Source organism: Eulemur rufifrons, chromosome 12 (genome assembly GCF_041146395.1).
Source record: "Eulemur rufifrons isolate Redbay chromosome 12, OSU_ERuf_1, whole genome shotgun sequence".
In the NCBI taxonomy this organism is placed as follows: domain Eukaryota; kingdom Metazoa; phylum Chordata; class Mammalia; order Primates; family Lemuridae; genus Eulemur; species Eulemur rufifrons.
Genome location: NC_090994.1, coordinates 15,919,465 through 15,946,339, shown reverse-complemented (window position 1 = coordinate 15,946,339; position 26,875 = coordinate 15,919,465). Strand labels below are relative to the sequence as shown.

At 35.7% G+C, this 26,875-nt stretch overlaps 1 protein-coding gene across 1 annotated transcript in view; it reads right to left on the bottom strand.

Moving 5' to 3' along the window:
- TNKS (tankyrase) overlaps nucleotides 1-26,875 on the bottom strand; it is a 179,453-nt gene that overhangs the window by 10,412 nt on the left and 142,166 nt on the right. The window contains exons 13-25 of the mRNA XM_069484945.1: nucleotides 26,781-26,860; nucleotides 24,515-24,660; nucleotides 22,439-22,604; nucleotides 20,743-20,962; nucleotides 20,314-20,423; nucleotides 13,317-13,505; nucleotides 10,028-10,265; nucleotides 9,241-9,323; nucleotides 3,946-4,066; nucleotides 2,647-2,744; nucleotides 1,858-1,932; nucleotides 877-982; nucleotides 7-193 (exon numbers count right to left, since the gene is read on the bottom strand). Coding sequence (XP_069341046.1) covers nucleotides 7-193; nucleotides 877-982; nucleotides 1,858-1,932; nucleotides 2,647-2,744; nucleotides 3,946-4,066; nucleotides 9,241-9,323; nucleotides 10,028-10,265; nucleotides 13,317-13,505; nucleotides 20,314-20,423; nucleotides 20,743-20,962; nucleotides 22,439-22,604; nucleotides 24,515-24,660; nucleotides 26,781-26,860 — 1,819 coding nt within the window. The remainder of the gene's footprint in view (nucleotides 1-6; nucleotides 194-876; nucleotides 983-1,857; nucleotides 1,933-2,646; nucleotides 2,745-3,945; nucleotides 4,067-9,240; nucleotides 9,324-10,027; nucleotides 10,266-13,316; nucleotides 13,506-20,313; nucleotides 20,424-20,742; nucleotides 20,963-22,438; nucleotides 22,605-24,514; nucleotides 24,661-26,780; nucleotides 26,861-26,875) is intronic.

Below are 26,875 nucleotides of genomic sequence, written 5' to 3'. Positions count from 1 at the left end.
GCTTACCTGTGACATACATAACACGACCTGTCTTTGTGTGTAGGGCAACCTGTTCCTCCTCCAATTCCATAAACATACTGGTTGCTTTTCGAGGAGTTTTCAGCAAAATAAATCCCAGCTCCAAACATTCCTCCTATGTATGCATGTCGCTCATCAAACCCTTTATGAATAATGGCATTAATGAAAGGAGAACCTTAAAATATAAAGATAGAAAGAAACAAATTATTCAATCAAATAGTAACTATTTACATTTAATAGTGTGACCAACTATACCAATTAATTAAAATGTGTATTGCTTATATTAGGGATTGGCAAACTTTTTTTAAATTGTTATTCTCGATAATCATTATTTTAGGCTTTGTAAGCCATACTGTCCGTGACAAAGTAACTCAACTCTGCCCTTGTAGTGCAGAAGCAGCCACAGATAATATGCAAATGAATGCATGGCTGTGTTACTTACAAAAGCAGTTTTTGGATACTTTTCTAGAATCTCAAATAGTTGCATAATACCTGTAGTGGGTAGATTAATACTAAAAATTAATGCATAAATAGTTTATTTTCTAAGTTGGTCTAATCATACGTAATGTACTGGGACTAGATTACAACAAAAACATTTCACCAGGGGGCTCAATGTGCAGTTTAAGTTATGAAACAATTTCAGATGAATAATTTTCATTATACGTGCCTTGGAAAGCCCGCAGTAACGTATAATGCATTAGAAAGCTGGTACCAACAAGTAATTTACTTGGGAAAAAAAAATAAAAACAAGCAATTTTTAACACAGCCCTATTACAGTCAATTTAACAGAGATTTTTCACTTTATTGAATTCGGCAAAAGCCCACAGAGATGTCCACAATTACTGCCACGCTACTCACCGTGAAATAACATGCGTTCATTGTGATGGTTGTGATTCTCCTCGGACACTTCCTTTTGTCGGTGACAGAATCGCTCTCTCAACTTCTTGTTGACAACTTTTTGAATCTTTAAGGATAAAGAAGAAAGAAAGTCATTATCAGTAAAATGTATGTTTATGATTTAAAACAAAATGCATGTTTCCCTTTAGGCAGGTTCCATTTTTGCTTTGTTTGCTTGAGACAATTTAAAAATGATAAAGTTGCCACGTCAGTGTAACTCAGTTAATATTCTAGCTTTTAGTGGCATAATTTTCAGTTATGGTTTCTTTATTTTGTATCAGACCTGGCTATTCCTAAAAATCATCTCAGGTTTTTTTTTTAACGTTATTTTTAGGCTCCTCCCCAGACTAAATGACTTTTAGGAGATGGGGGCCTGGAAATCTGCATTTTTAAAAGAGCTTCCTGAGTAATTCTGATGTGCATCAGTGTAACTTTCACAGGTTTATTGACTCAGAGGGTTAACCTGGTTCTCAACAGATTTTATTCATCTTTATGATGTCCCTTTGAAAAAAAGCATATAACAGTTATCTGTTCCATATTATACATTAAGATACTAAGATTAAGAGATATATGTATTCTGGTATCATCACTGACTCAATTAGATTGAATATCCAGGCCTTAATGTTACTTTCAAATGAGTAAAAAGAAAATTGCTATCAGTTATGGCCTGAATGTGTGGATGAGCAGGGACAGAGCCCTGCCCACATGTGCGTCACCAACACAAGCTGACCAGCCTTCTATTTGTAGCTTTGGTGTTTTTAGGGTGTCCTCTATTTCTAGTGAAGTATGATCTTGGGAAGTTAGAGATACTATGGTGAGCAGAGTATTATCTGATGGATTTTCTTTGACAGTTTGAAAATACTGACTTTTAAAAAATTTTTTCATTGTCTAGATCTGATTTTCAGGCAATCTAATTTTCACCATGAAAATTTTTAAACTTACTCGAATGACGTTATATCTGTTGAAGATGCCACCAGCATTACCACCATCTCTGTGCTCTCGAATTGTACTTTGCATCTATAGCACAAAAAATACACCAGTGTATAACTCTAAAGACATGCCTTCCATTGTTTTCAGTATTTCGGTTTCATTTTCTGCTTAGATATTTGCATAATAATGGAATTAGGCACTTTGTTTATTATGGGTAAGAAGTGAGGCATAAGCCATAGGTGGAGAGGCGCTCTCCATGGCATTTGTCTGCCAGGAGGTCCACACAAATAGCCTTAATCTGGAGCTTAGAATAATTGTCACTGGAGAAATGAAACTTAACACAGAATTATGAGGCAGACTCAGAAGCTTACATAAAAATTAGGCACATTATTTTATAATCACATTTTGTACCTGCATAACAATAAAGATGAGAAGATACTCGCTATCTATGAGGCAAGATTGTCACTCTGTATCATTCTTAGGTAGCACTATAACAATATAAGGAAATAGTTGGAATAGGATCCTTGCTTGCATAACTTTTAAGAAAATCTCCAGAATAAAAGGAGATTGCCCCTCATTGCAAACCCCAGGCTTATGATGTGAATGCAATGTGGCATAGTTATAATCTACAGTCATATTTTAATTTTGGCAATATTCCGCCACAGCGACTAAGGGAGACTAGATAATAGACAGGCAAGTGACCATAAAAGACAATGTTAAGATGAGATGGTAACTCTCCTGGAAAAAGGTGTAACCACAGGTTTCAGGAAAAGAAAATTAAAGATTTTCAATGTGCATTACCTCTTCTTCTACTGACTGATACTCTTTATCTTCTGGAGCAAGATCCAGCAAAATAGTTCCCTGATTAACACAGTGAAAAGTCAAATAAGGATTGGTGCCTATAAGAAAGAAAAATTGACATATAAAACTAATGTCCACACTACTCAGGCTCTATTTTAGGGAAATCTGTCAAAAATAATTGACATTTTGAAATAAGTCTAAACTATTTACAATTTGAATCTAATACATAAGGTTACATTAAATACACTCAAAGACAGGAGAAGAAGCGGAGATGTGTTTGGGGATCACTTTTGTCCGTCCTTACAGAGCTCCCTGTGCATAGAGCAGGGCTTAGCAAGTATTTTTTGAAATGAACTCAGTCATGAACATACATGAAACTATGTCTGACACCGAAGAGAAACACACAATAAAATTACAACATAGTCAGGTCTAAAACATAAGAATTATCCTCTAAAAACTCTTATGAGATGGCTTGAAACAGCTATTACAATAGTTTTAAAATACATTATCCTTGTTAATTTCGTGGATGGACAAACATAGACATAAATAAGTAAGACTCAAGCTCAAAACCTCCTAACTTTTAGTTTCAAATAACTCTTGAATTTTTTTTTTTAGCTATGTAGGTTAATTAATTGACATATTCAAGTTGTTTCCTTTCTCTTCCCAACTTTCCCATAGTGACAGTTCTTCTAAGAAACAGAGAAATGACAAGCATGGAGGGAAAGCTACGAGGCCTGCCACAGCCAAGTGCAATGGAAGAGGACTGAGCTGACAGTCGTGAGGGAGGAAGGTCCAAGGTGAGGTAAGAGAGAAAGGTCAGATTATGAAAAGCCATGTCATGAGTGTCTGATTTTATCCTAAAAGCAACAGGCTACTGTGGAGGGGTTTTAAGCAACAGAACTGATATGATGACATGCTCATTTTGAAAAAGAGTCCTGCGGTTACAGTGTAGGGAAGGTACTGGCTCGAGGCAAAGGTGAAGGCTGCAGATAAGCTGGAGGGTGGCTGACAGTTCGAGAGACAATGTGGCTTGGATTAGGTGACAGCAGTGGGAAAGGACAGAGTCCACAGAGTCCAGGGAAATTTAGGCTATAAAGTGAGGGAGGAGAGGGAAGACTGACTCTCAGACTTTCCCAGTTGGAGGGAGCGTGGCGCCCGTGGCTGAGACGGGGATGGCAGGAGCCGGCACATCAGTGCAGTGCATGGCTCTGGGGTCAGACTGCCTGAGTGCAAACGCCGCCCTTAACATTGATCTCGTACCACTAATTTCTGAAATTTACCGTTTTCTGAGTAGCTTACCTTGTTGCCCACCTAAAAGTCTTTCCACTCCTTTGATTAATTTGTGGCGGTGCCCATATGCATTGATGCCTATTTCTTTCAACTCTTCGTGACCCATGTCAGCCAACACATCTAGTGTAATCTGAAAAATAAAACAAAATTAGTTGGTAAATCTATTTTTTTTTTTTTTTTTTGAGGGTCTTGCTCTGTTGCTCAGGCTAGAGTACAATGGTGTCATCATAGCTCACAGCAACCTCAAACTCCTGGGCTCAAGTGATACTCCTGCCTCAGCCTCCGGAGTAGCTGGGACTACAGCCATGCGCCACTGTGCCCGGCTAATTTTTCTATTTTTAGTAGAGACAGGGTCTTGGCTCTTGCTCCGGCTGGTCTCAAGCAATCCTCCCACCTCACCCTCCCAAAGTGCTGGGATTACAGGTGTGAGCCACCCCAGCCTAGATGGTAAACCTTTAACCATTCTTTAGAATATGAAAGCTTTTCTATCTGTCTACAAGCTATGATTGCCATTCAAATTAAGAAAATTCTTTTGTTTCCTGCATAGGCATAAACTTACAATCTTTTTAAAAGTTGCCTTGAGAGTTTTATCAGTTTTTTTGCTCACTACTCCTTAATTTGGTTTTGGTCAATGGAGAATTAAAAAGGGAGAAACAATACTACAGAAATACAAAATGATCATTGCTATATTTCCTTTTGATTATTTAATTCCATCATTTTCTGCTTGCTTCGAGATATAGGAGGAATCAGTAGCTTCAAAATGGGGATACACCAGATCCTGGTACCCGGCAGGGAGTAGCAGGGAATGGCAGGGAGAGAGAGAACTGTTTAGTACATGTGAGCAGAATCGGGCAAGAGGGGTGAGCAGACTTTAGATAAAGATACGGAAGAACTTTCCAGTGCTAAGAAATATTCAAGCATGGAACAGAATGCCTTGGAAAGTAGTGAGGTTTATATCTCAAGTATTTAGGTAGATTATAGACCATTTTATAGAGAAGCTACATAAAAAATTCTAATTTAGACAAGAAAATAGAGGCTAGATGGCTTCTAAGCTCTCTTATAAATTTGCAGATATAACAATCCCTGCTGCCTAAAATACATTCTATTTTTATACAACATAGTGGATTTTAGTTTTTGGTTATTCATCCTTGTAGATGGAAATGATTAGTTGGCTCAAAATGACCTAATTCCTTTGTGGGCCGAAGTCACTGTGACTCTACTACCACCTAGTGGCTGTGTCCTGCAGGACGACACAGGACGACACAGGACGACACAGGACGACACCTGGGGCAGCCACATTTCTTGAGGCTGAACATGCAGTTTTCTAGCCCGGAAGAAGCTGGCCCTGTGACAATCCAAATGCTAGTCTACCAGATTAGCCTTTGATTTTCTCATTCCTTGGAAAACCAAGAAATCCTTTTATATACACTCCTTTTACAACTCAAGTCAGATATTTTTATCTATCCATAGCTTTTTCCACCTTTAACTTACATACGACATTTAAAAAACTGACAAATTAAGCCTGAAGCTCTGCTGATTTTTATTGTCAGAATGAAATATTATATAATGAGTCTAATCTTCTCAGTGCAGTGAGCATACATCACTCATTCTTTGGAAATAATTTACTATATTGCCTCTAAGTGGCCACTTAAGAAATAATTGCTCCATTGCACAAAATGGGCAATTCACTTCCAATCACCCAAAGGAAGGTTTCAGCAGAGCTTTTAAAAAGCAACAGTTCTGAAATACACATCTATGAGACATAATAGTTCACAAAATAATAGGAGCTTTTACATTTTTAGCTAGATGGGATTTTAATATAATTTGGAAACCACATTATTGATATCCCATTTTTTCTTCTAAATATTCTAAACTTCATTTTAAATAAAGGTTCACATAAAAACAGGATCTCATCTCTATGTGGTAATTTCAACTCAAAGCATCCTCAAACTTTTCTGAATTGATACAAATAGTACATATTTGGAGCAAGTAGAAACCAGGCCAGCAAAACACAGTATTCTTTACAATACCCTAGAGAAGTAATGGAGAATATTTAACGTATTTGTTCATCATACAGCTCCAGTCATAAAATGAATGCGAAAAAACTCAAACCAACGCAACAAGGTACCAAGTCGCACAGAAAGCAAGGGTGAGGGGACAGCAGCCAGGAGATGGCTCAGTGTTCCCCACCTCCTTGGATTGTGTCCTCACTGCTATCCCTTCCCTGAGTGAGGGACAGACTTACGGACTCACTTCTAACAAATGCAATACAGCAGAAGTGGTGGGGTATTACTCTTCCCATTAGGCAATAAAAAGACTGCGGCTTCCACCTTGGGCATGCACTCTCTTGGACTGCTCGTCCTGTGGGAGGCGGCCGCCATGCCGGGGCAGACAGACTCGCGCCCTTGCTTAAAAAGTACCCAGAAGGTCCTGGGAAAGTCATTTCAGCAGAGTAACACAATCGAAGTTGTATTTCAGGAGGATGAAACTCGTGGCGCTATGAAGGGCAGATACGGAGGGGAAAGTGGGAAAAAGATGAAAATGGAGTGACATGGAAGGGATGAATCTGGAGCAATTTTAAAGGGAGAACAGACAGGGGCTGGCAAACAGAAATGGTTAAAAAAAAAAATGAATGAAAGTAATTAAAGAGTATTCCAAAATTCTGAAGCTGGGTGAGTATGACATAGTTCTATCGATAAAAGACATGGAAATATGTGGAGGGAAAGCAGGTTAGTTGGATTACAGACATGTTCCAAGATTCAGGGCTTTTATAATCCTGGAAGCTGCTAGAAATATTTTTCTGAAAAGCATCTTTAAATTAACATACTTCTTTTTTATACCTTGACTTAGTTACATCCAGGAAATCATAAGTTTGTTAGGCTAGTTATTTATATCTAGCACATATTAAAATAGAATTATAATCTTAAGAGTAAAAATTATCCAATATCAGTTAAAATCATCTTGCATATACAGCAAATGTCACTTCCAAGAGGGCTGCCTCTAGCTTCTAAAATCTGTTCATTTTACCTGGGGCTGGGAGAGAAAATTAGAGTTTTAATGGAAAAAGTCTTTCTTTTACTTGGCTTTAAAAGGTTGCAGGCTAGAGTAGTGGTCATAAGAACTAACTTTACAATCATGTTCACAGTGAATTTAGTTGAGGCCATGCCTTTGTCTTCCGGAATTTTGAAATCAAAATTTATATGGTCACTTTCCATGAAAATATATGGGTTGACCATAAATATATCCACAAGCAGTCTTCCAACTCATAGCATTTATGTTCCAGGAATTGCAATGTAAATCAAATCTGTCTTTCCCATAGAAAAAGTGTTCTAGGTAGGAAGCTATGTTATAAAGGAAGAACAAAGTCATGCTGGTACTATATTTAATTAATGATAAAGGACATAGGTATACATTATTTAACAGAGAACTTGGCCAACTATCTATGGGAAACAAGACAATTTAGTTGAGAGATTTCAGAGAAAATAACTGAGCAAAGTTGAGGCCATGATGCTCCGAAGAAGGTCTCTCTGGAACCAGAAATAAAATAACTATATTCCATACCCCACTGGGAGAGAAGTACGCATGAGTAGGAACAGAGGCAACAGACATTTAATTATGTCAAAACGTCTTAGGAAACAGAATGGCTCCCTGGCTTAAGGTAAACAGACATGAATTAACTTGGCACAATGCATGCCCCTCAACTCTTCCCCCACTACACAAATACATTGACCATCACCACATATTACTGGCCTGATACAGAATGTTAATGGGAGAAAATTCTGAAGGTAAGTTATGGAAAGGGTTACCAAATTTATTACTTTATAACTGAAGGCTAGATAAATATTTGCAATGAAAATAAAATAAATTTGATTGCTTGCTGCCAGAGGACAGTCAAGCACAATTCAACACACAAAAAAGGTAATATCATTTGTCTGGAGGAAAGGAACTGTGCTAGGTTATATACATTAAATGCAACAGTCAACCTATTGGTCAAGAAAAGGACATAGAAATTATTCTGGCCAAAAGAAAATCAATGGGAACTATTTACTTAGAACAAAACTGCAGTGAAAAAAAAAAAAAACAGTAAAAGTGATGACACCAGGATAAACTGTCAGAAGGACAGACTGGGATACGAAAATATTAAACTATTAAAATCAATAAAATGAGACAAAAATGCCACAGGAAGTCAGTTACTGACAGAAAACATACAATATAAAACGTGAAATTGTAATGCAAACTGAAAGAAGAGAAATGCAAACCTTGTTTCTTTAGAAAACTTTCAACAGTCAATTGGAGTTATTTATTTGAATTAGGGTCTTTGGTTTATTAAGGGAAGATGTGTTTAAAATTTCACAGTTATTGTGGATATGATTTAGGAAGAAGAGATATGGCTGTAATATGGTTATAACAGAATATAATGCTTTTAAAACAGTGTTCATGCCTTCAGGGAGGGAATAAGGGAAAAGGGTTCTTACTGCTTAAGATACTCAGATACTCTCATAAGAAATCTCCAAACCAGAAGAATAAATGATAGGAAAAGGAAATGATTACTGCAGTCTATAAAGCCCCCACCACCACACACAAGGCACATCTGCTTCTTCACCAAAGTATATTTTATAAACTGACACAGAAGCATAATATAAATGGAAATTTTAACTATCTGGACGTGAAGCAAAACCCTGCAGTTGGTTCGTGAAAATCTTACTTGTTGAAGTTCTTATTGTTACAATTAATATTGACAATTTAATTCTAAAAACATGGATTGTGTTGCATATAACTCACACACAGAAAACAATAAAAAATAACAAATTAGAAAGGATCGTTTTGTTTTAATAAAACACCGTGGCTTTAAGGACAATTTTTTTTCTAGTGTGGCAGTCAATGTGTTAAAAAGGTATAATTGTCTAAGTATTACTTTGCTTTCAAATTAATGGGCAATCACTTCAGGAGTCTAGTCACATCAATAGTGTGAAATGAGATGAATAAATGATAATACTTTTTGGAAACAAAACAATCAAAGACAATTTTGAAAACATTTCTTTTGAGGTGGTTTCATGGTCTGAGTTTTGACATGTAATAAAATGTATAGACCGAGACTGCTTATAAAAATAAAATAACCATTAAAGGCTCCCATCTGTTAGACAATTCTGGGGAGAGTATAATATACTAGGTTTCCCTGGCTTCTATAGAAATACATTGTGGGTTTTCAAATAGCTGTTAGGAAGCAAAAAGGGAAGAGTAGGTGGCAATTAATAACTTTAAATATTTAATTAAAAAGACTCAAATATATACAAGAAAGTTTACCTGTTCTGTTTCAAAGATATCTCGAAGGTGTTCAAGGCCAAGGCTTTTTAGGAACTGGCTGATATTCATGTCAAGACCCGCAACTAAAACAGAACGTATTAAAGTTTCTCAGAAAGAATTTTATGAATCTAAAAGAAGTTTCAGTATCTCTTTAAAGCCATGGCTCTCTGACACTCTTGGCTGAACAGGTGATTCTACGTGGCATAAAATAACACAGACTAAGTAAACTTAATTCAGACGCTTCAAGTTACCTCTGAATTTGGTTGAGAAGTATTTTACCTTTATCAAATCCATAGTATTTATATTAATTCTAATATTATAGTTAACATATAGAATTATAAATATATAACTGAAGTATAGACTATTATAATTAATATAGCATCTATTATAATTCTATTATAAAATACTATTTTATACAAGATAATCTAATGCTTTTAATGAATCGAAAAATCCAAATATATCATCAGCTATTGTTTTAGTTTTCATTTCTTAAATGATGTCTCAGTTGTTTGCTGATACAATTTCAATAATCAGACCCACTCAGTAGTTCAGTAAGATACTACAGTTGGAAATGGACATCCTAGAGTATATACAAATATGAACAATGTAGATGCCAAGGAATTTGGCAGTCTTCTATGAACTATTTCTTATAAGACGGGTGTGTGAAAATTTACAGACAGGATGTCTTTACTAAGTGAGGTGGTATTCAATAATTGCCAATAGAAAAACGTGAATCTGTTCCATTAAAAAAAGCATAAATAAGTAAGCACTGACGGGGTATACTCACCTTCTCCTTCCTTCCTTTCCGCACCGGCTGCGCCGTCCCCTGCGTTGGAGGTTCCTCCTACTGCCAGCTCTGCTAAAGGGCCAGTGAGGTTATCTATGCTGCTAGCAGCAGAGAGGCAGGAGGGGGTGGATGCTGGTGAGATCAGAGAGGCACTCACTACAGTGGCCTGAGGTTTAAAACAGGTAGGTAAGGCCTCTGGGGGCATGGCATCTATCAGCAAAGCTCTGATATCGTCAGCCTAAAAATAATAGTTAAAAAAAAAAACACACATAAAAATACTATATTTTAAAAAGGTAAGTTTGTTAAACTAAGGATCAAATTCTTTTTAAATATTTTCCTTAATGAATGGCTTGTTATTCCCTGTTGGTTTTTGATCATTCCTTCCTGTCGTCCTCCTATCCACAGCTCTGAGGAGTCTCAGTAGTTTCAGTAGATACAAGAGAAACTATGTAATCTTTAAAAATACTTCTTTCATTTTAAGAACAGCACTTTCAAAGTATTGAGTCTCATCCTTCTTTTGAAGGAATTTCCATATTTACTATGTTTTGTTTATGCTTAAACAACTACAATAATCTTTGGTTATTTAGTGCACACAATAATTTAATGTACAGTTAACATCTGGTGAAATTTTAAAGGGATGACACTTTAATTTGGCTCATTTATTCATGAAGTTTACAGTTTGTAAGTATTAGTTGTAATTGCTGTTGGAGTATGCAGGAGATAGTCTCCAAAGACAGCCAGCCACCAACTCCTTCCTCCCACCTGCAAGCCACCTCTGTTTCCCTCTCCTTGAACCTAGTTTGCCCTGTGAGTTCCTTGGACCAATAGAATGCAGAAGTGATATTCTGGGGCTTTTGAGTCAGGCCTTAAGAGGACTGGTAGTGTCTACTTTTACTGTTTTAGAGCCACCACCATGTTGCACAGAAGTCTGGGCTACAGCTAGACTACTGAGTGATGAGATCCTGCGTGGAGAGCCCTCTGCAGGATGAAAGGCCATCTTGGAAGCTCCAGCCTCAGCTAAGCCCCCAGCTGAAGTAGCTGTACAGACAGCAGAACTGCCCAGCTAAGCCTAGTCCATGCACAGAACTGTGAAAAACAATACACTGTTACGCTAAGACACTCACTAGGTGTTGGGACAGCTTGTTATGCAGCAATAGAGAAATGACATGGACATGGAAATTGGTACCTAGAAGTGGGGTGCTACTGGACACGTGGCTTTGGCTGGAGGCATGAGGGTGGCGTGGTGACTGTTAGTGGGAGGTAGTTAGGCAAGTGCTATGGAAGGCAGGAGAAAGGGGCACTGATGCTGTGTCGTAGAACGTTTGGCGACACTTGCATGAGGTATTATGAAGGCAGAAAATGAACCTAATAAACACGGGGATCTGGCTAAGGAGATTTCCAGGAAGAACGCTGACTCTGCCCACTGGACTGGTGTTTTATCTGCCTGATAAAGTATAGGAAGAGAGAAATGAACTGAGAAAGGAACTGTTTAGTTCTCTTTAAGGAAATACATTCACCAGGATTTGGCAGGTTAGAAAATACAATTATTCATCATTCCCAGCCTCTACCACAAGCAATAATTTCTCAAAGTAAGACAATGCCTCAGGCCAAAGGTCAAATTCGGGGTGTTGAAAATGAAACATGGCCTCAGAGTAAAAATCAACTCAAAAGTATGGATATATTACCTAAAAGCCTTAAAAAGACCTTTAAGGTGGTACCTTGTGAACTCTCTCAGCTAGATGAAAGTGCTTCTGAGAATCTTACGGGCACTGTCCCACAAGCACCTTGACTTGCAATCCAAACAGAAAGGGACCGATCTTGAAGAGATGTGTGTGGGGGGTGGTTTTGTCTGATGGAGTGGCACATAACTTGACGGGAGACCCAAAAGTTTATAAAGGAGTTGTACCAGTTTGGACTAAAAGGGACAGATAAATCAAAATGAAAAAAGGCTCAGGGACCCCAAATGTCTAGGAGCAGGTTAAGAAAGCCATTTAGCTGTAAATACGGGCCATTTCTTATGGAAAGAGAAGGATGATTCAGAGGGTAGAGCCAAGAGCTATGGAAAACTACTCTGGGGGAACAGAATGGAGCCCTAATCAAGGACCATTCCCTGACTCCAGAGGAGATGGCCCTGATCACATGTGCCTGGCTTGATTTCAGAATTGCCATAGACCAGTGATGGCTATCTGCCTCCTCTTGGGGGTGGGGAGCATGAATATAGTTTGAATGTGGGGAAAATGTAAGTAATTTGTATCCACAGGGAGAACTGTGGTAGATTAAAGATGGCCACAAAGTTTTTGCTTCTGCTTTCAAAGAAGGTAGGGTCTATTTCCCTAATCCCTTGAATCTGGGCTGACCTCATGACTTGCTTTGCACAGGAGAATGTGTTGTAGAAAGGCACAGCGTGTCAGTTCCAGGCTTAGCCTTAGAGAGGAATGGTAGCTTTTGCTTTTTCTCTCTTGAGATGCAATCATTCTGTAAAGAAATTCTAGCAAGACTATCTAATGAGGCAGCATATGGGGGCAGATGCAGAGTCCCCATCCTTCCAGCCATCTCTGCCAAGGACCCAGGCAATGAGTGAGGCCATCTTTATGTTTCTGCTCTTGCCACTAGCTATATATGCAGTTGTACAAGTGACCCCAGGTGAGATCAGCATAAGAACTCCCTAGCCAGTGTTCAGAATCATGAGAAATAACAAATCATTATTACATTAAGCCACTGAGTGTTTTGAAACAGTTTGTTATTCAGCAATACATAAATGAAACAGAATGTAATTTGGAAAAATATTTCTGGCCTAAAAAATTATAAATAATATTTAACCACAAAATTTTAATTCTTGGTGTGGAAAATATTTCTACAGTATATTAATTTACTTTTCCATCTTCGTAAGAATAATATACCACCCAGAGTTAATTTTTCTTTGACTATCTCACAGACAGGTAAATTATGAACATTAGTTGTTCTACAACAACATAAAAGGTGCAAGATATTTTTCTAAATGTAATTCTTTGAGGATACACTTTAGAAATGTGTTTTCCCATGATTCATGTTTTCCCCCCAGGCTAAGTAGGGCAAAAAAAATTAAGCTAACTTACCGTTTTGTTTGCCTTAACAGTTCTAAATTATATTTTCATATAAAAAGTATAAACCTCAAAAATGTTCAGTAGGAAATCTTTGCTCTTATTCTAAGCAAAATAAGCACTGTTAAAGGTAAACCTGCTGAGCCCTAGAATAGAATTGTCATCTCTGAAAGTACAGTGAACACTGAATGCTTGAAATGAGGACTTACTGTTGCCAGATCGAGAGGCGTCTGACCTTCCTGGTTCTTCATAGTTGGATCTGCACCATGCGCTAGGAGGAGGGCGCATAACTGTGTTCTTCCTTTCTGGGCTGCTTCATGAAGAGGAGTAAAAGCCCACTTATCTGTTGCATTTACACACGTGTTGTATTTTATCAGTAATGCTGCTATGTCAACATGCTGAAGAAAAACAAAAGGATACAAAGAGTTAAGAATGAGATCATCCAGTATACTAGATGTACTATCCTGTACACTTGTTTTTATTTAATGATTCACTTTCTCTATGTCTGTATTCTTATCCTTAATAGGTAAGTTTCTTTTAAATAAAAAAAAAAGAACATTTCATCCATCCACCTGTACTGTGGACTCTATCTTTTCTTGCCTCCTCCACTTATTCCACAATTATTCTTTTACCCTGTAATTACTTATGAGCTTTTTTTTTTTTGAAAAAAAAATTCAGCCTTCTGACACATTTAGTTTTAGTTTAAACACAAATGTGTAAAGTAAAACTAGTACCTGACCCCAAGTCTTCTATTAATGGTCTAATTTATCTGCCAAACTTTTCAAATGAGCATTCTATACACTGTTTCTCTTCTTATCTTCCCATTTTTCTTCTAACCTATCACAATCTGATCTATTTATCGAAACACCTTGAAAATTCCTAAATGTTTTTTCTTAGCCTTTGAGAAAGTAACATACCAAAACAGCGTTTTACAAATACTATCATAGTCTGTCATGTCCACAGTGATTTAGGGGTGAGGAAGTGTTAGCAGCAGACACTCTAATAACACAGGCATGAGGTGGTGAGAACTCTGAATTGCAATGGTAACAGGAGAATGGACAAGGGCTAAATCTGAGAAATTTTGAAGGGGAAAAAAATGAGTTTAGAAAGATAAATTCACAACAGAAGAAGAGATAGAACAGTCAAAGATGACTACTTTTCTTGGGGGGATCTATAAGATTAAAAAAGGCTGGCATACAGTTAAGAGGGCATCACTGGTTATTCACTTGACTTTCCTGCCCATTTTCCCACCATCCAAACAATTGCTGAGTACCCATGAAGGGCCTGGCACTGGAGGAAGGGACTCTGGAGAGATTACAAAATGGAATACTGGACTAATAGATGTAGCCACTTGATAATGAGCTCACTAAGAAAAGGAATACGAAAAGATAATTACAAGGGGGATAATGCATTGAAAACAACAATATTTTGGAAAAGGAGAATGGAAGAGTCCTCAGAGGGCACAAAAGGAAAAATAAGCACTACAGAATTTCAGGACCATAAAACCCAATGTAGGAGAAGTTCCAAAGATAACAGGTTTTCTCAAATAATAAGAGCTCTATATGGCAAAAAGTTTCAGCTTCTTCCCAAAAGTTCCTATAAAATAAGCTAAGATAATTGATTATGTATAGGTAATAATGAATGATACAACAATTAGGCTTTTAAGAATATTAAAAATAACTTGTATATTTTTATAAGCACATTTAGAGATGCTAGGCTGGTTACCAGTGAAATATTTCGGAAATCTCTTTCAACTTCATATTGTATAATTTTGTGTGATTGGCACATTTGTGTTTCCTTATGGATGTATTTCCTGGTGTAACTTGATCACTTTTGATAATTAAAGCACATCATCTGTTGGGAACACATTTCTAATTCATGCTGCTGCCAACTACAACATAGCGAGTTTTTTGAAGTGGACGTTTCTGAGAATGGGAAGAGATAGGGAAGGTAAAGAAAGAAAGGTCCCAAGATGTGATTTAAGGCATGTTACTTCATAACTTCCTTAACATACTATCTTCTCTGCATTCTTAAAGATGTTCACTTCAAAAAGAACAGGTACTTTTTCTGGGATAGTATTAAAGTTTTATACAACACAAATACCTACCTGTATTTACTAATTTTGGGAAGAGTAATTATGAAAAACAAAGTGAAGAAGATTTAAAAAGTTTAGATCAGTCAACTCCTAAGAAAAGTTTCCACATTTGCTTTGACAACACAAAGCCAAAGAAAAAGCAAAAAGCAAAAACCCAGCAGCACAATCAGACTAGGGCTTCTGAGAACAGGTCATGTTTTGTGATCCTTTTGGGATCATTATAAAAGTGATTCTATAGTTGAATTATTTTTAGACTTTCTAACACAAAAGATGAAAACAGAGGTACCATCTGTGGTACTATCAAAATCACTTAAACTCAAACCTAGTAATTTATCTCCCTTAATTCATAGGATTATTATTATTAATTCATTGGATTATTCAAAGGATATATATTGGGAAAAGACAGCAATTTTTGTTAAATTAATCCAAAAGCATGAATATAACTTCAAGCTTCTTTCAGTGAAGTTATGAGCTATTTAAACTGTGTTTCTGATGATTAATTTTATTCTACTACCATGTTTATTTGCAGAATAATATAATTTGGTAGACTAATTTACATAGGCTTCCAAAATTAGATAGTCCAAGGAAAATTACGTGTTTGTATGTGTGTGTATAAAATGAATTGTATATCTGGAATATATTATTAAGCTTTCTTTATATTGAATTTATAGTTTGTGCTTGGAGAAACCAATTACATGCTTGTTAAATTTGCTGACAAATGTCTGAAAGGGCAGTGAACAGGAAAGAGTATATTACTACCCAACTAGACTAAAAACACAATTCTTAAGCTGTTTAATTCTTTCAAACAGCTATACCACTGAGGCAAAAATAGTAACTGAAATTTAAGGCTGACAAGTGCAATAAACCAGCTATAGCTCAGTTCTATTCAATACAGTATGTAAGAACCAAGTATTGAACTGGAAGGTCTAGAAAGAGAACTGAAGTCTGCTGGAATGTTTCCAGGAGAAAAAGCCAATTTAATATAGTTTCACGATATAGCTGGAACACAAAATATTTTATGTGACAAATACAACACAAAAAGACTGAGAAGGCTTTAATTTAATTTCAAAAAGGAGGAAAGTAGTGGGGAGAAACCTGCTTGGGCTCCAGTTAGAGCCATTTAATTGTTCAGAGGCTTTCTTACAATGATGCCACGAAATGCCCCAAATATTATCCAATTTTAGAGGAAATACAAAAGTTGACAGAGAAAACTAATCAGCCAATTGATGTACTCTTATAATAGAAAATTACATGTTTTGTGGTAATAAATATGAATGTTTTAAATTTACTTAATAGCAGAAAAATTAAGTGTCTTGTGTAAACATGTATTCAAAAATAATACAAGGCATTATAATATAAAGAACCCTAAGCAGAATAAGGGCATATTACTATTACTGTTAGTTCTCATGAAACTTGTAACTTTTATTTAAGCTTCTTAAGCTATGTGTTTGTTTTTCCACTGCGAAAAACTGAGGTGGCAAGACCTTTTTATATAAAAAAGGACCAAAGACACACACACACAGAGCAGACTGAGCTCTTTAGAGGAAAAATGGCAAATATGCATCAAGGGATAATTACCGATAAATAACTACATAAGTAAATAACTTTATGTAATTTCACAGATATCTGATATTTTATCCCCTCCCCAGGCTAGTCAATTAATCTGTCTATTAATACTGATATTGAGCTGATCAAATACATAGAGAATTTCTAAGGCTGTGAGATGGAGTGACACTCAGCCCTTACTCTGATTGGCTCCGTACGTGAACTGTGGAAAGTGAATTATTTTATAATAACAGATTACCTTGCATTTGTTACAGGGCCTTCGATTAGAGAACGTACTTTCCACATGCACAGTGTCATGTAATCATTACAATACCCTGAAAAGAAGGTCTTAGCACTCAAGTTTTACTAGTGAGAAAACTGAAGATTAGAAAGAGTGAGGCACTTGCTGAAGACTCCCGAGTTGTTGAGCAGAAGAGTAAAGACTAGATCCCAGATGTTCAGATCTCAAGTTTAGGTTTTTCCATTACACCACAGATGCCTGCAGGCTCTTGCTAGACTAAAACAGAAGACCCATTTTCCTAGCAAGCTGAAAATGGGAGAGAGTATGATATCAGAGAGAAATCATTTAAGTCATGATCATTGGGTAACACTACCTCCAATTTCTCTACACATTGCTGTATGTTTAGTATAGAAGTCTCTATTCCAGCTAAAGTGCTACAGCAAAGTCTATTCTCCAAAATGAATATATGTGGCCAGGCCAGTTCAAGCATCATCAGATTCATGGGATGCATACAATATAGAAAAACACAGACTGGAGGCCTATAATTTCATTAAAATATCCAGCCAAGGCATATGTATAGAATGAATAAAAAGGAACTTTAGAAAGATATATAGGTTTATGTATCTACAGATAATGAAAACATAGTTGTATCTACCTTTTAGCTAAGGGAAGATAAAACAACTTTTTAAATTTTTATATTGTATTAAATATTAATATTAGTCCTCTTTTAAGTCTATTAATTGAGATTAAGGGAAATACTGATTCGATATGGTTACTGATTGGTTACTACAGATTATAAGTTTCCAAATGGCATTGAATAAAATTATTTTGCAGAGCAGAGGTTCTCGATGGGGAGGATGCCGACTGAGAATCACCATGTATCACGAGAGATTACTGAGGGGAGTGGGCTGCACATGTGAAAACTATGGCAATAAAAACAAAAAGAGGTCAAAAAACTGCCAGAGTAAAGGCTTTAGTGAACAATATAAGTACACAGTCACTAGCTCACAAATATCAGATTTTTGGATTTACAAGTTTAATACATGAAGAATTTTTTAGACTGACTTAAATAACCCACCCAATGAGGTGAAAATACCTGCGATAAACACATTATCTAGCTCATCTGCATTCTTCAATACAAGGATGGACTGGACCAGGTTAACCAAAACCTCTATCAAATGCCCTCTACGCAGCCTAAAGAACTTTTTGTTCATTTTTCTCCTCAGTAAGTTACTTTCATTTACAAAAAGCTAAGCAGTAGGGATTTGACAAACAGGATAACATAAAAAGAAATAGTGAAAAAAAGTGTTCATTATTTTTTCTCACTTGATGTTAAAAAAGAAGAGCAGGAATTATGGATAATGGTGAAGTAAGTTTGTGAGGAATCGAACAGTAGGGCTACTGGTCAGGAGACTGATTGTTTATACCTCTCCTCGGCTAATAGCAAGACAGCTCCGAGTGAACATGAAGTAAGACGAGGCTGACCTGCACACTACATTACTCTTCAGCTAGTAAAGAGAACCACAGTACATTTTAGTCCCCTCACACTGGTCAGTAAATGATACACATGTAGAAGAAGTAACATCTCAACATTTTTTCCCATCACAAGAATGGGGATCTAAAGGTAAAATACTTACTATATAAATTAAATTTTACTTTCTTTATCCTCTGTGACAGCTATAAAGGCTGACGTGATAGAACTTCCCTACATCCAATGTATGGGATCTACTGTAGTCTACACAGCTCACAGCATAGTAAGCTTTATTAGATCAGGTCATTACTATAATTGCCACCACCTATCTTATAAATCAGTAGGTTTACAGAGAAGATAAAAGACTCTAATTTAAGTTCTACCAAGCCCATAAGCTTTATAAACTCTTAACTGAAGCTTAGCAAAGGGATTAGTGGAATACAATATGGAGAGAAGGATCATGCCAAGAAGTGCCAAAAATTAGCCTCCAAATGATATACACATATAACTTAAGGGTAAAAGGATTACACATAAATGTACACATAGTATGTTAGCTGTAAATATTAAGCATGCCAGATCTTTGGTACAAATATTTGTTGTTTGGTGAAGCTGAGAATCCTATGTGAAGAAAGATTAAAAAATTCTAACAATTTTAGTAAAAGATTAATTATCTTTGGAAAGATAATTTTAAATACTATAGTTTTAAGAAGAGTTTAATACTAATGTTTATCAAATATACTTTCAATTAATTTATATTATACTTGGAAGTATAATTTTCTTAACTGTTTGTCCAACCCAAAATTGTTGCTCTCTTCAAAGTATTCCCACTCAGGTTTGTTATCTCCCTGAAACACTGGTCTTTGCAGAACGGGTCCGAGAAGATGAGGACAGTCTCATCAAGAAAGGCAGGAGAGAAGACAGCAGGGAGAGAGAATATGGAGACCAAGTTGTTTAGTTCAATTTCTATTTATAGTTTGTCAGCCTTTCGCAAATCTAGAAACCATCCTCATTAATAGCAGTTCCAACTGTGAGAACACCTGGTAGGTGCAATCTGGCATCTGTGGGTTTTTACAGTCAAGTGGGGATTAAGTGGATGGAGAGAGAACCATGAGAGCATCCGTCTTACTTCTACTGCAGTGATTCATCACGCTTGAGTGGGTCTTCGCTACTTCCTGTCAGTTCCAACAAGCTGCAAGGTAATGCAACACATTCCCCTTCCTCTAAGGACTGACGATTACAGTTATAGTGCTCGAAAGGATGACTCCAGACTTTCAGTGTGGGGTTTTAGCTAGTAATTTGGACTCTATGAAATCATATATGCCAGTTCCTCAATTGCTTGCTTGAGCATTTTTTTTTTTTCTAGATGTGATCTTGCTATGTTGCCCGGCCTGACCTTGAACTCCTGAGCTCAAGGGATCTTCCCACCTTAGCCTCCCAAGTAGTTGGGACTACAGGTGTGCACCACTGTCACCAGCGACTTAAACATTTTTAAGATGCTGATGATAAAATAAGCCATTATAATTTCCATGTATATATAGGAGCATCCTGGCTTTTATAGTTTCTAAAATCTACTTGAGAGTTAAGAAATATTATCTGTATCAGTAAATATTAACTGAACACTCATTACACATCTATTACTGTGCTAGATAATATGGAGAGACCAAAAAGCTATAAAAAGCATGGTCATTGGCCAAAAGATAGTTGCCTTCGGGAAGGCAAGGAAAAGCTCTGATTAGAAGACGAAAATTGTGCTAAATTATGCTATTGGTTAGATATCTACTTACTTAATGCATAGTACATATTTAATGAAGTAGTAAATGTCAGAGATGTCTTCTAGAACTTTAGTATGCTCACCCCATAAGATGCTGCATTATGAAGAGGAATTAAACCACCCTTGTCCTGGGCATTAACATCTGCTCCATGCTCTAGAAGATATTCAGCTACTTCCAGATTATTGTAGCCTGCTATTAGAGTAAAAAACAAAAAAGGCAAACATGTCAGTTTAAAAGAAAAAAAATACATATATGTATATAAATAACAAGGACCAGAAAATGTTATGGTTTTAATACTTTTTGTTTCAAAAGCTAATACTATTATCACATAATTGAGAGCCCTTACAATAAGAAATTATACAAAAATATGTCAATCAGAAGCATTTTATTAGGTGGTCTCCTTTATGCTTAACATTGCTTTCATCTTTTGGTAAACTGTATTAGGCATCCAAAAAAAAAAAAAAAAAAAAAAAAAAAAGGAGACTTGGTAGCACTGGTGATCCTTACTTACCTGCCAGGTGCAGAGGGGTTGAATTTCTGCCCTGGGTGTCTCTGCAGTTGATATTCTCTGGGGTACAGAGCTTCTGCACTCTGGCCAGGCAGCCCTTTTTGGCAGCATCCAACAAGGCAGCATCCCCTCTCAGTAAGTCCTGAATATCTGTGTCTCCTTCTTTTACCAAATCGAGGGGTGTGTTTCCATCTCTGTTCTTTTTAGTTGGATCTGCTCCGTGCTACAAAGAAGAAAAACCAAATGGGGCTTGTATTTTCTGTAGTATCTTTCTGTAGGTAGGGATGGAGGTATGTATGTTATGTATCTACTTATTTATTTAATTTACTCTACCTTATTTCATCCAAGGAAAGGAATGTATTCTATATGCATTTTGAAAAAGAGGCAATATCTTGTTTTATTTTGCAAATTCTCTACTTAGCAACATACTGGATCAGCTTTCTAACTACTACTCCATCAAAGCTTCAGGATCAGTGGTGATAAAGTAGGGAGGGTGTTAAGCATCTTTTACTTGTCATATAACATACTATTTCTCAGCCTCTCAGTTGTCTTTGGAAGACTTTTCCATTTAAGAATGGCCTGGATGTTAACTGTGACCAGACTTCAATTACACAAAGATACTCACAGGTGTTACGAAAAAGAAGAGAGAAGAGGAAGACACACATGTGAAAAAAAGTACTTAATTCCAAATCCCATCCGTAAGAAAAAAGTTTTGGTAATAATTTTTATATTTTCGTAAGTCTTAACACCTATCATAAAATTATATACACATGTATTAAAAATTACACTGATTTAAAAAGTTTAATCACCAAATATGTATGAAATAAAGTAAATAAAAGTAAAGAATTTTTATTATGGGCCTGATACAAACTGCTGTTGGCCCACTGTGGAAATTAGGAATAAGCCAAGCTAGACAACAGATTCTCACAATGACCTGGACGTTATTTCTTACCAACCAGTAATAGTAAAAATGAGTGTCAGATATGGTGTTTTTCTCAACTCATAAGAATATATTTGACACCCTAAAAGTGATGGGAAAATAATTTCATTTATATCTAATGACAATATTTTTTTTCTGTAGTTAAAAACCAAAGAGAAAACTGTGTGTGTGTGCGTGCGCATACCTGGTCATCTTTTATATACTTTAACTTAAAAGGAGCGTACAGTTATTGTTAGTTTCATATAACTACTGGTTTTTATTTCACATATATCCCCAAAATCTATATGAACAACTTTGCTTAGAGATTATCTTATATTTAAAATACGATATTAAAATAAGTTCTTATAAGATACAATGTTTAAATAATGTTTAATAATGAAGAATGAGTTAGCTAACAATAATAGCCAGTAAGAAAAAAAAAAACAAACTTGATAGAAAAACTTATTTCTTCCTGCACATTTTTTCTGATATTTGTAAGTATAAGCAATGCAAACTGCTTCAACTCTTTCCAAAACCTACTTTGATGAATTTTGATGAAGAGAATTTAATCAAATCGGTTCAGAATTTCACTTCAGGCAGTACTCAAAGCTATGTAAATATCATGATATCACACTTACAGTCTTCTGTAAAAGAGAGAGTGGAAGCAGTTTCTAGAGCACTTATTATTCTTAATAGGATAAAACACTCCGATTTAATTTCGAGTAATAACCAGAATATAAATATAATTACTTTATTTTTATAACTTTTTAAACTACATACTTTTAAAAGGAGCTTGCAGATTTCATATTTTCCTTTAGCTGCTGCTTCATGTAGAGGGGTAAATTTCCACAAGTCCGCCACATTGACAGAAGCCCCGTGCCTTACTAAAAGCTCAGCTACCTCATAGTGTCCATATGAACAGGCATTATGAAGGGGCACCAAGCCGCTAAATGAAAGAAAATTATTTTAAAGTCATAAAACTAATCTTTGTGTTAAAATGATTCTCATCATAAAAATAATACTATTCTTCTATGACACCGATTATACTGAACACCGCTCAAAAAGAAATAATTCTCCTCTGTTCTTTAAGATACAGTCATCCATTTCTCAACAATTTGTAAATAAGGATTAATAATTTCAAAAATGTCATTTCAATGTAAGGACTTTTTATATGATTTTGGGGGATGGATATATATGTTACAGCAATCCTTATTCTTAAAATATATATAGAGAGATATACCCACAGAATCAGGTTCTATCACCATACTTTTAATTCAGATTTTCACCCTACCAATATGAAAAGCAACATTACAAAGTAATTTCAGGAATAACTAATCAATAATCTAGCTTTATCATCTCTCAGATTTTCAAGTTTTACTAATAAAAATTGTATGCTTATTTATAAAATACACAATGCAATTCAACTTATTTAGGCAAGTTCTATCTTTTGTTTTTGTTTTTTATTTTTTAAATCATCGTGATTCAGTGGTGATTTCTGTGTATAGGTTTAAATACTGAGGTGCCATGCAATGAAAACACACAATCCAAGTGATTCAGAAAAGTATTCGGTAAGAAAAATGGTGACATCAACTATAAATTCTGGTCAGATAAGAAATGAGCAAACTATTCTGCAATGACTCTAAGTTTTGATTAGTACGGGCAGCTGACATTCAAAAAGGACAAAAAGATGCTCCCATAAAAAAGGATTGATCAAAAGAGTAAGCTGCACTTAAGCCAAAAATGAAGCATCAATTGCCTTTTTATTTAGAGAGATCAGTGCCTTTGTTTTGTTTTATGATGAAATATGCTAAGTGCCAAAATGGGTAATAGAAACAAATGTTGACTGCTCTCCAATGCTTTACAGCACTTTGAAGGTGCTCGTAATACTGTTACTGAATATTCATGTTTGATGTGTCCCTTTAAAAAGATAAATAAATACATAATGGTTAACTGAAGCCTAAATAGTTTAGTTTAATTCTACTGCACTCTGCTATGCAATTGCACAGAAAGGTGCTGCTTATTGTGAGATGGTATGAAATTAACTCAGAATATGGAAACTCATTTCAGTTAAAACTCCCTTCTCACATTTCTAAGTAGCTTCCATGGCTGTTTAAGCTTTTGCTAGATAAATTCAAATATCTAGCAAACTAATATAAAATATAGACTATTTGAATTGGTAAAAATAAAATTATATGTCTATCAATACTAATGACTTTGGGATGAATGGCTTCTTTTTGGAAGAGATTATATTAAATACATTTTTAATAGCAAAAAAATGGGGAAAAACAAATTATAAACTATATAAAACTATAGAACATTCATATTATGTAATAAGATACAATATACAGGCATTAAAAGAATGAGATAAACTATTAAGTACTGATATGGAAAGACATTCAAGAAATGCTACTGGGTGAAAACAAGTAAACCACAAAGCAGACTGTACAGAATGGCACCATCACTTGTGTTAATAACCACCATGCAGGGGCGGGGAACCTGTGGCCTTCTAGGTCGCTAAGTGCAGCCTTTTGACGGAATCCAAATTTTATGGAACAAATCTTTTTATTAAAAGGGGTGCAGCAAACAAAGATGAATCTGTTCTTGCTTCCTTTGGTGCTTAAAAAAGAACAGTTTTGAAATCAGAAAGCCATAGGTTTCCCCACCCCTGCTTGGGCTGACAGGGAATTTTCACTTTTTATACTGCACATTTCTACAATGCTTTAATTTACCTTTTAAATGAGAAACATGAACTACTTTTTATAAGGGAAAAAAATCTAAGACTTCAAAAATATTTAATATATGTATTTTTGAAGTATGAAGAGAATGAATCCCAAACAGCTAGATTTCAACACATACCCTTTGTCTTTGGCATGGACATCGGCACCGTGGTGTAGAAGGTACTCCACGACAGACACACGATTATAGCCTGCTGCGAAGTGTAAGGGTGTAGAATGCCGGCCCTCTAAATCTCTGCAATTCACATTTTGAGGGCTGCAAAGTTGCTTTTATGGTGCACACACAGAGACAAACACAAAAAGAACATTAATATTTATTCATAGATTTTGCTCTAAAATAATGCAGCAGCTTCTTGGATAAATTGTAATTTTCTAATGAATATTTATCACCAGATTAGATAATACAAATGATGTTTAAAATCAGCACTATGCTTAGCTTTATAGTGACTACAAATACTCTTACTATGAACACAGTAATTTAATCTTTTTTGACATTTCCTGGCCACAATCTTAATCAAATAGTCAAACCCACAATGAAGCCAATGATGCCTTCCTATTTCATCTTTCTGAGTCTTTTCTCCCCTGAGATTCTAACAGCAAATCTGCTGGTACCAGCACGCTCTTAGCCATTCTTTGCTCAAGTAAGACCATTCCCAGTTGACCAGAGAACTAGAGTTTGTCTTCTCTAATGTCCATCAAGGAAGCAAAAAGGCTGTGGAAAAATTAATTTTCTGCTTGGGCCACTCACTTGATCCTTTGATCCACTATAGCAAAGCCATGCACTCAATTGTGCTTTACTTGATTTTGGGGGACTTAACTGATTTTAATCATACTCTAGTTTTTGGCCTTTACCTCCATCTCCTTCAGAGATGTCCTCCAAATCTCTTCTCTGTCTCCTTTTCTCTCTTTGAATGCTACCATTTCAGCACAATCTAAATTATAAGCCAAATTATGTTTGCTTACAAAGTAGTAGGAAGCAAAGTAAGGAATGAAAGGCTGCATCACTGGTGGTGATATAGATTATTAATATATAATAATATTTAAATAATAACTTACAGTTTATAAAGAAGATCATATTCTTTCAGTGAGGGAATTATATGTATCTATGAATATATATTATATAGATGAATATACATTATCTATATGGAGATATATATATATCTCCATTTTACAGGTAAATAAACCAAGGCTCAGAGAGCTTAAGTGACTTATCCTTTTCATAGAGTTGGTAAAGGGTAAAATAAAGACTCAAACCCTGTTTTACTGATTTTTAATTTTTAAGGAAAAATATGATATAGTTTTAGATCTAAGAGAATTAAAAAATTTCTCCCCCAGGGGTTACTGCAACCAAAATTTACTATTTTTCTTTAAATAACTTAGATGCTATTATTATAAGTTGGAAGAGGCCCCACATATTAAAACAAAAATGAAATTTCTAGGCAACAGAGCTTAGGAACTGTTTATTGTCATTTTCAACCAGTACATGTTATCAAGAAAGCTAAAATGGGTTTGTTAAAAATCCCAAAAACAAAGTTTGCTTAATAAAAGGTGACAAAGTTTTGTTTGTAAAAAATAGTATGACTGTCAATACCAATTTTACAATTAGCTTTTCTTTAAAAATAAGTAAAAAGAAGTAAAAAAAAAAAGTCAGGTGAGTTAGTGGTGCATGTCTATAGTCCCAGCTGCTCAGGAGGCTGAGATGGAAGGATTGCTTGAGCCAAGCCTGGGCAATATAGTGAGACCCCATCTCTTAAAAAAGAAGAAGAAGAAGAAGAAGAAGAAAAAAGGTAGTATTCTTAACTGCATCCCTAAGTGAATGGGAAGTGTGTGGACTTTTTTTTTTTTTAAAAGAATATTCAATGTCAGAATATGAGTTTATATTTGAAAACAAAATTAAATCTATTTTATATCTAAATCTATTTTATATTTAAATCTATTTTATAAAACCACTATTTCTATATCACAATTAAAGACTGAAAATTTTCTTGGCAAGTAGAGTTACATAAAAAGGAAAATCCGTCTTCTGCATATGAGTAATTACAGTGGTTGAGGGATAGTAAGAATGCTTTCCTAGAATAAATGTGTGAATCTCTGGGGAAGATCAAAAAACATCATTGCAAATGTTATCCTACTAATACCTGGGCTTGATCTAGTTTACATATTTATGAATGTGGCCAAAAGTAACACTTTAATTATTAAGTGAAACTGACTAAAAAAAGTGTGTGTGCATATATATTAATATTTACTATGAAGGATTTCTCCTGTCTACGAGTCTTCTCTGCCCATGTTTTTGTTGAGATTTGAGTAGTTATTCTTAGAAGCTTAAAAAAAGAATTGCTTAGCAAAGTTCAACAGCGCCACCCCAGAGGATAAAAGCACTGACTTACCTTCACAGTTTCCAAGTCTCCAGCTTTAGATGCCTCTAAGAGTCGATAGTCAACATCAGAAGTACGTATAGGTGTACTCTCTGCATAAAAAAAGG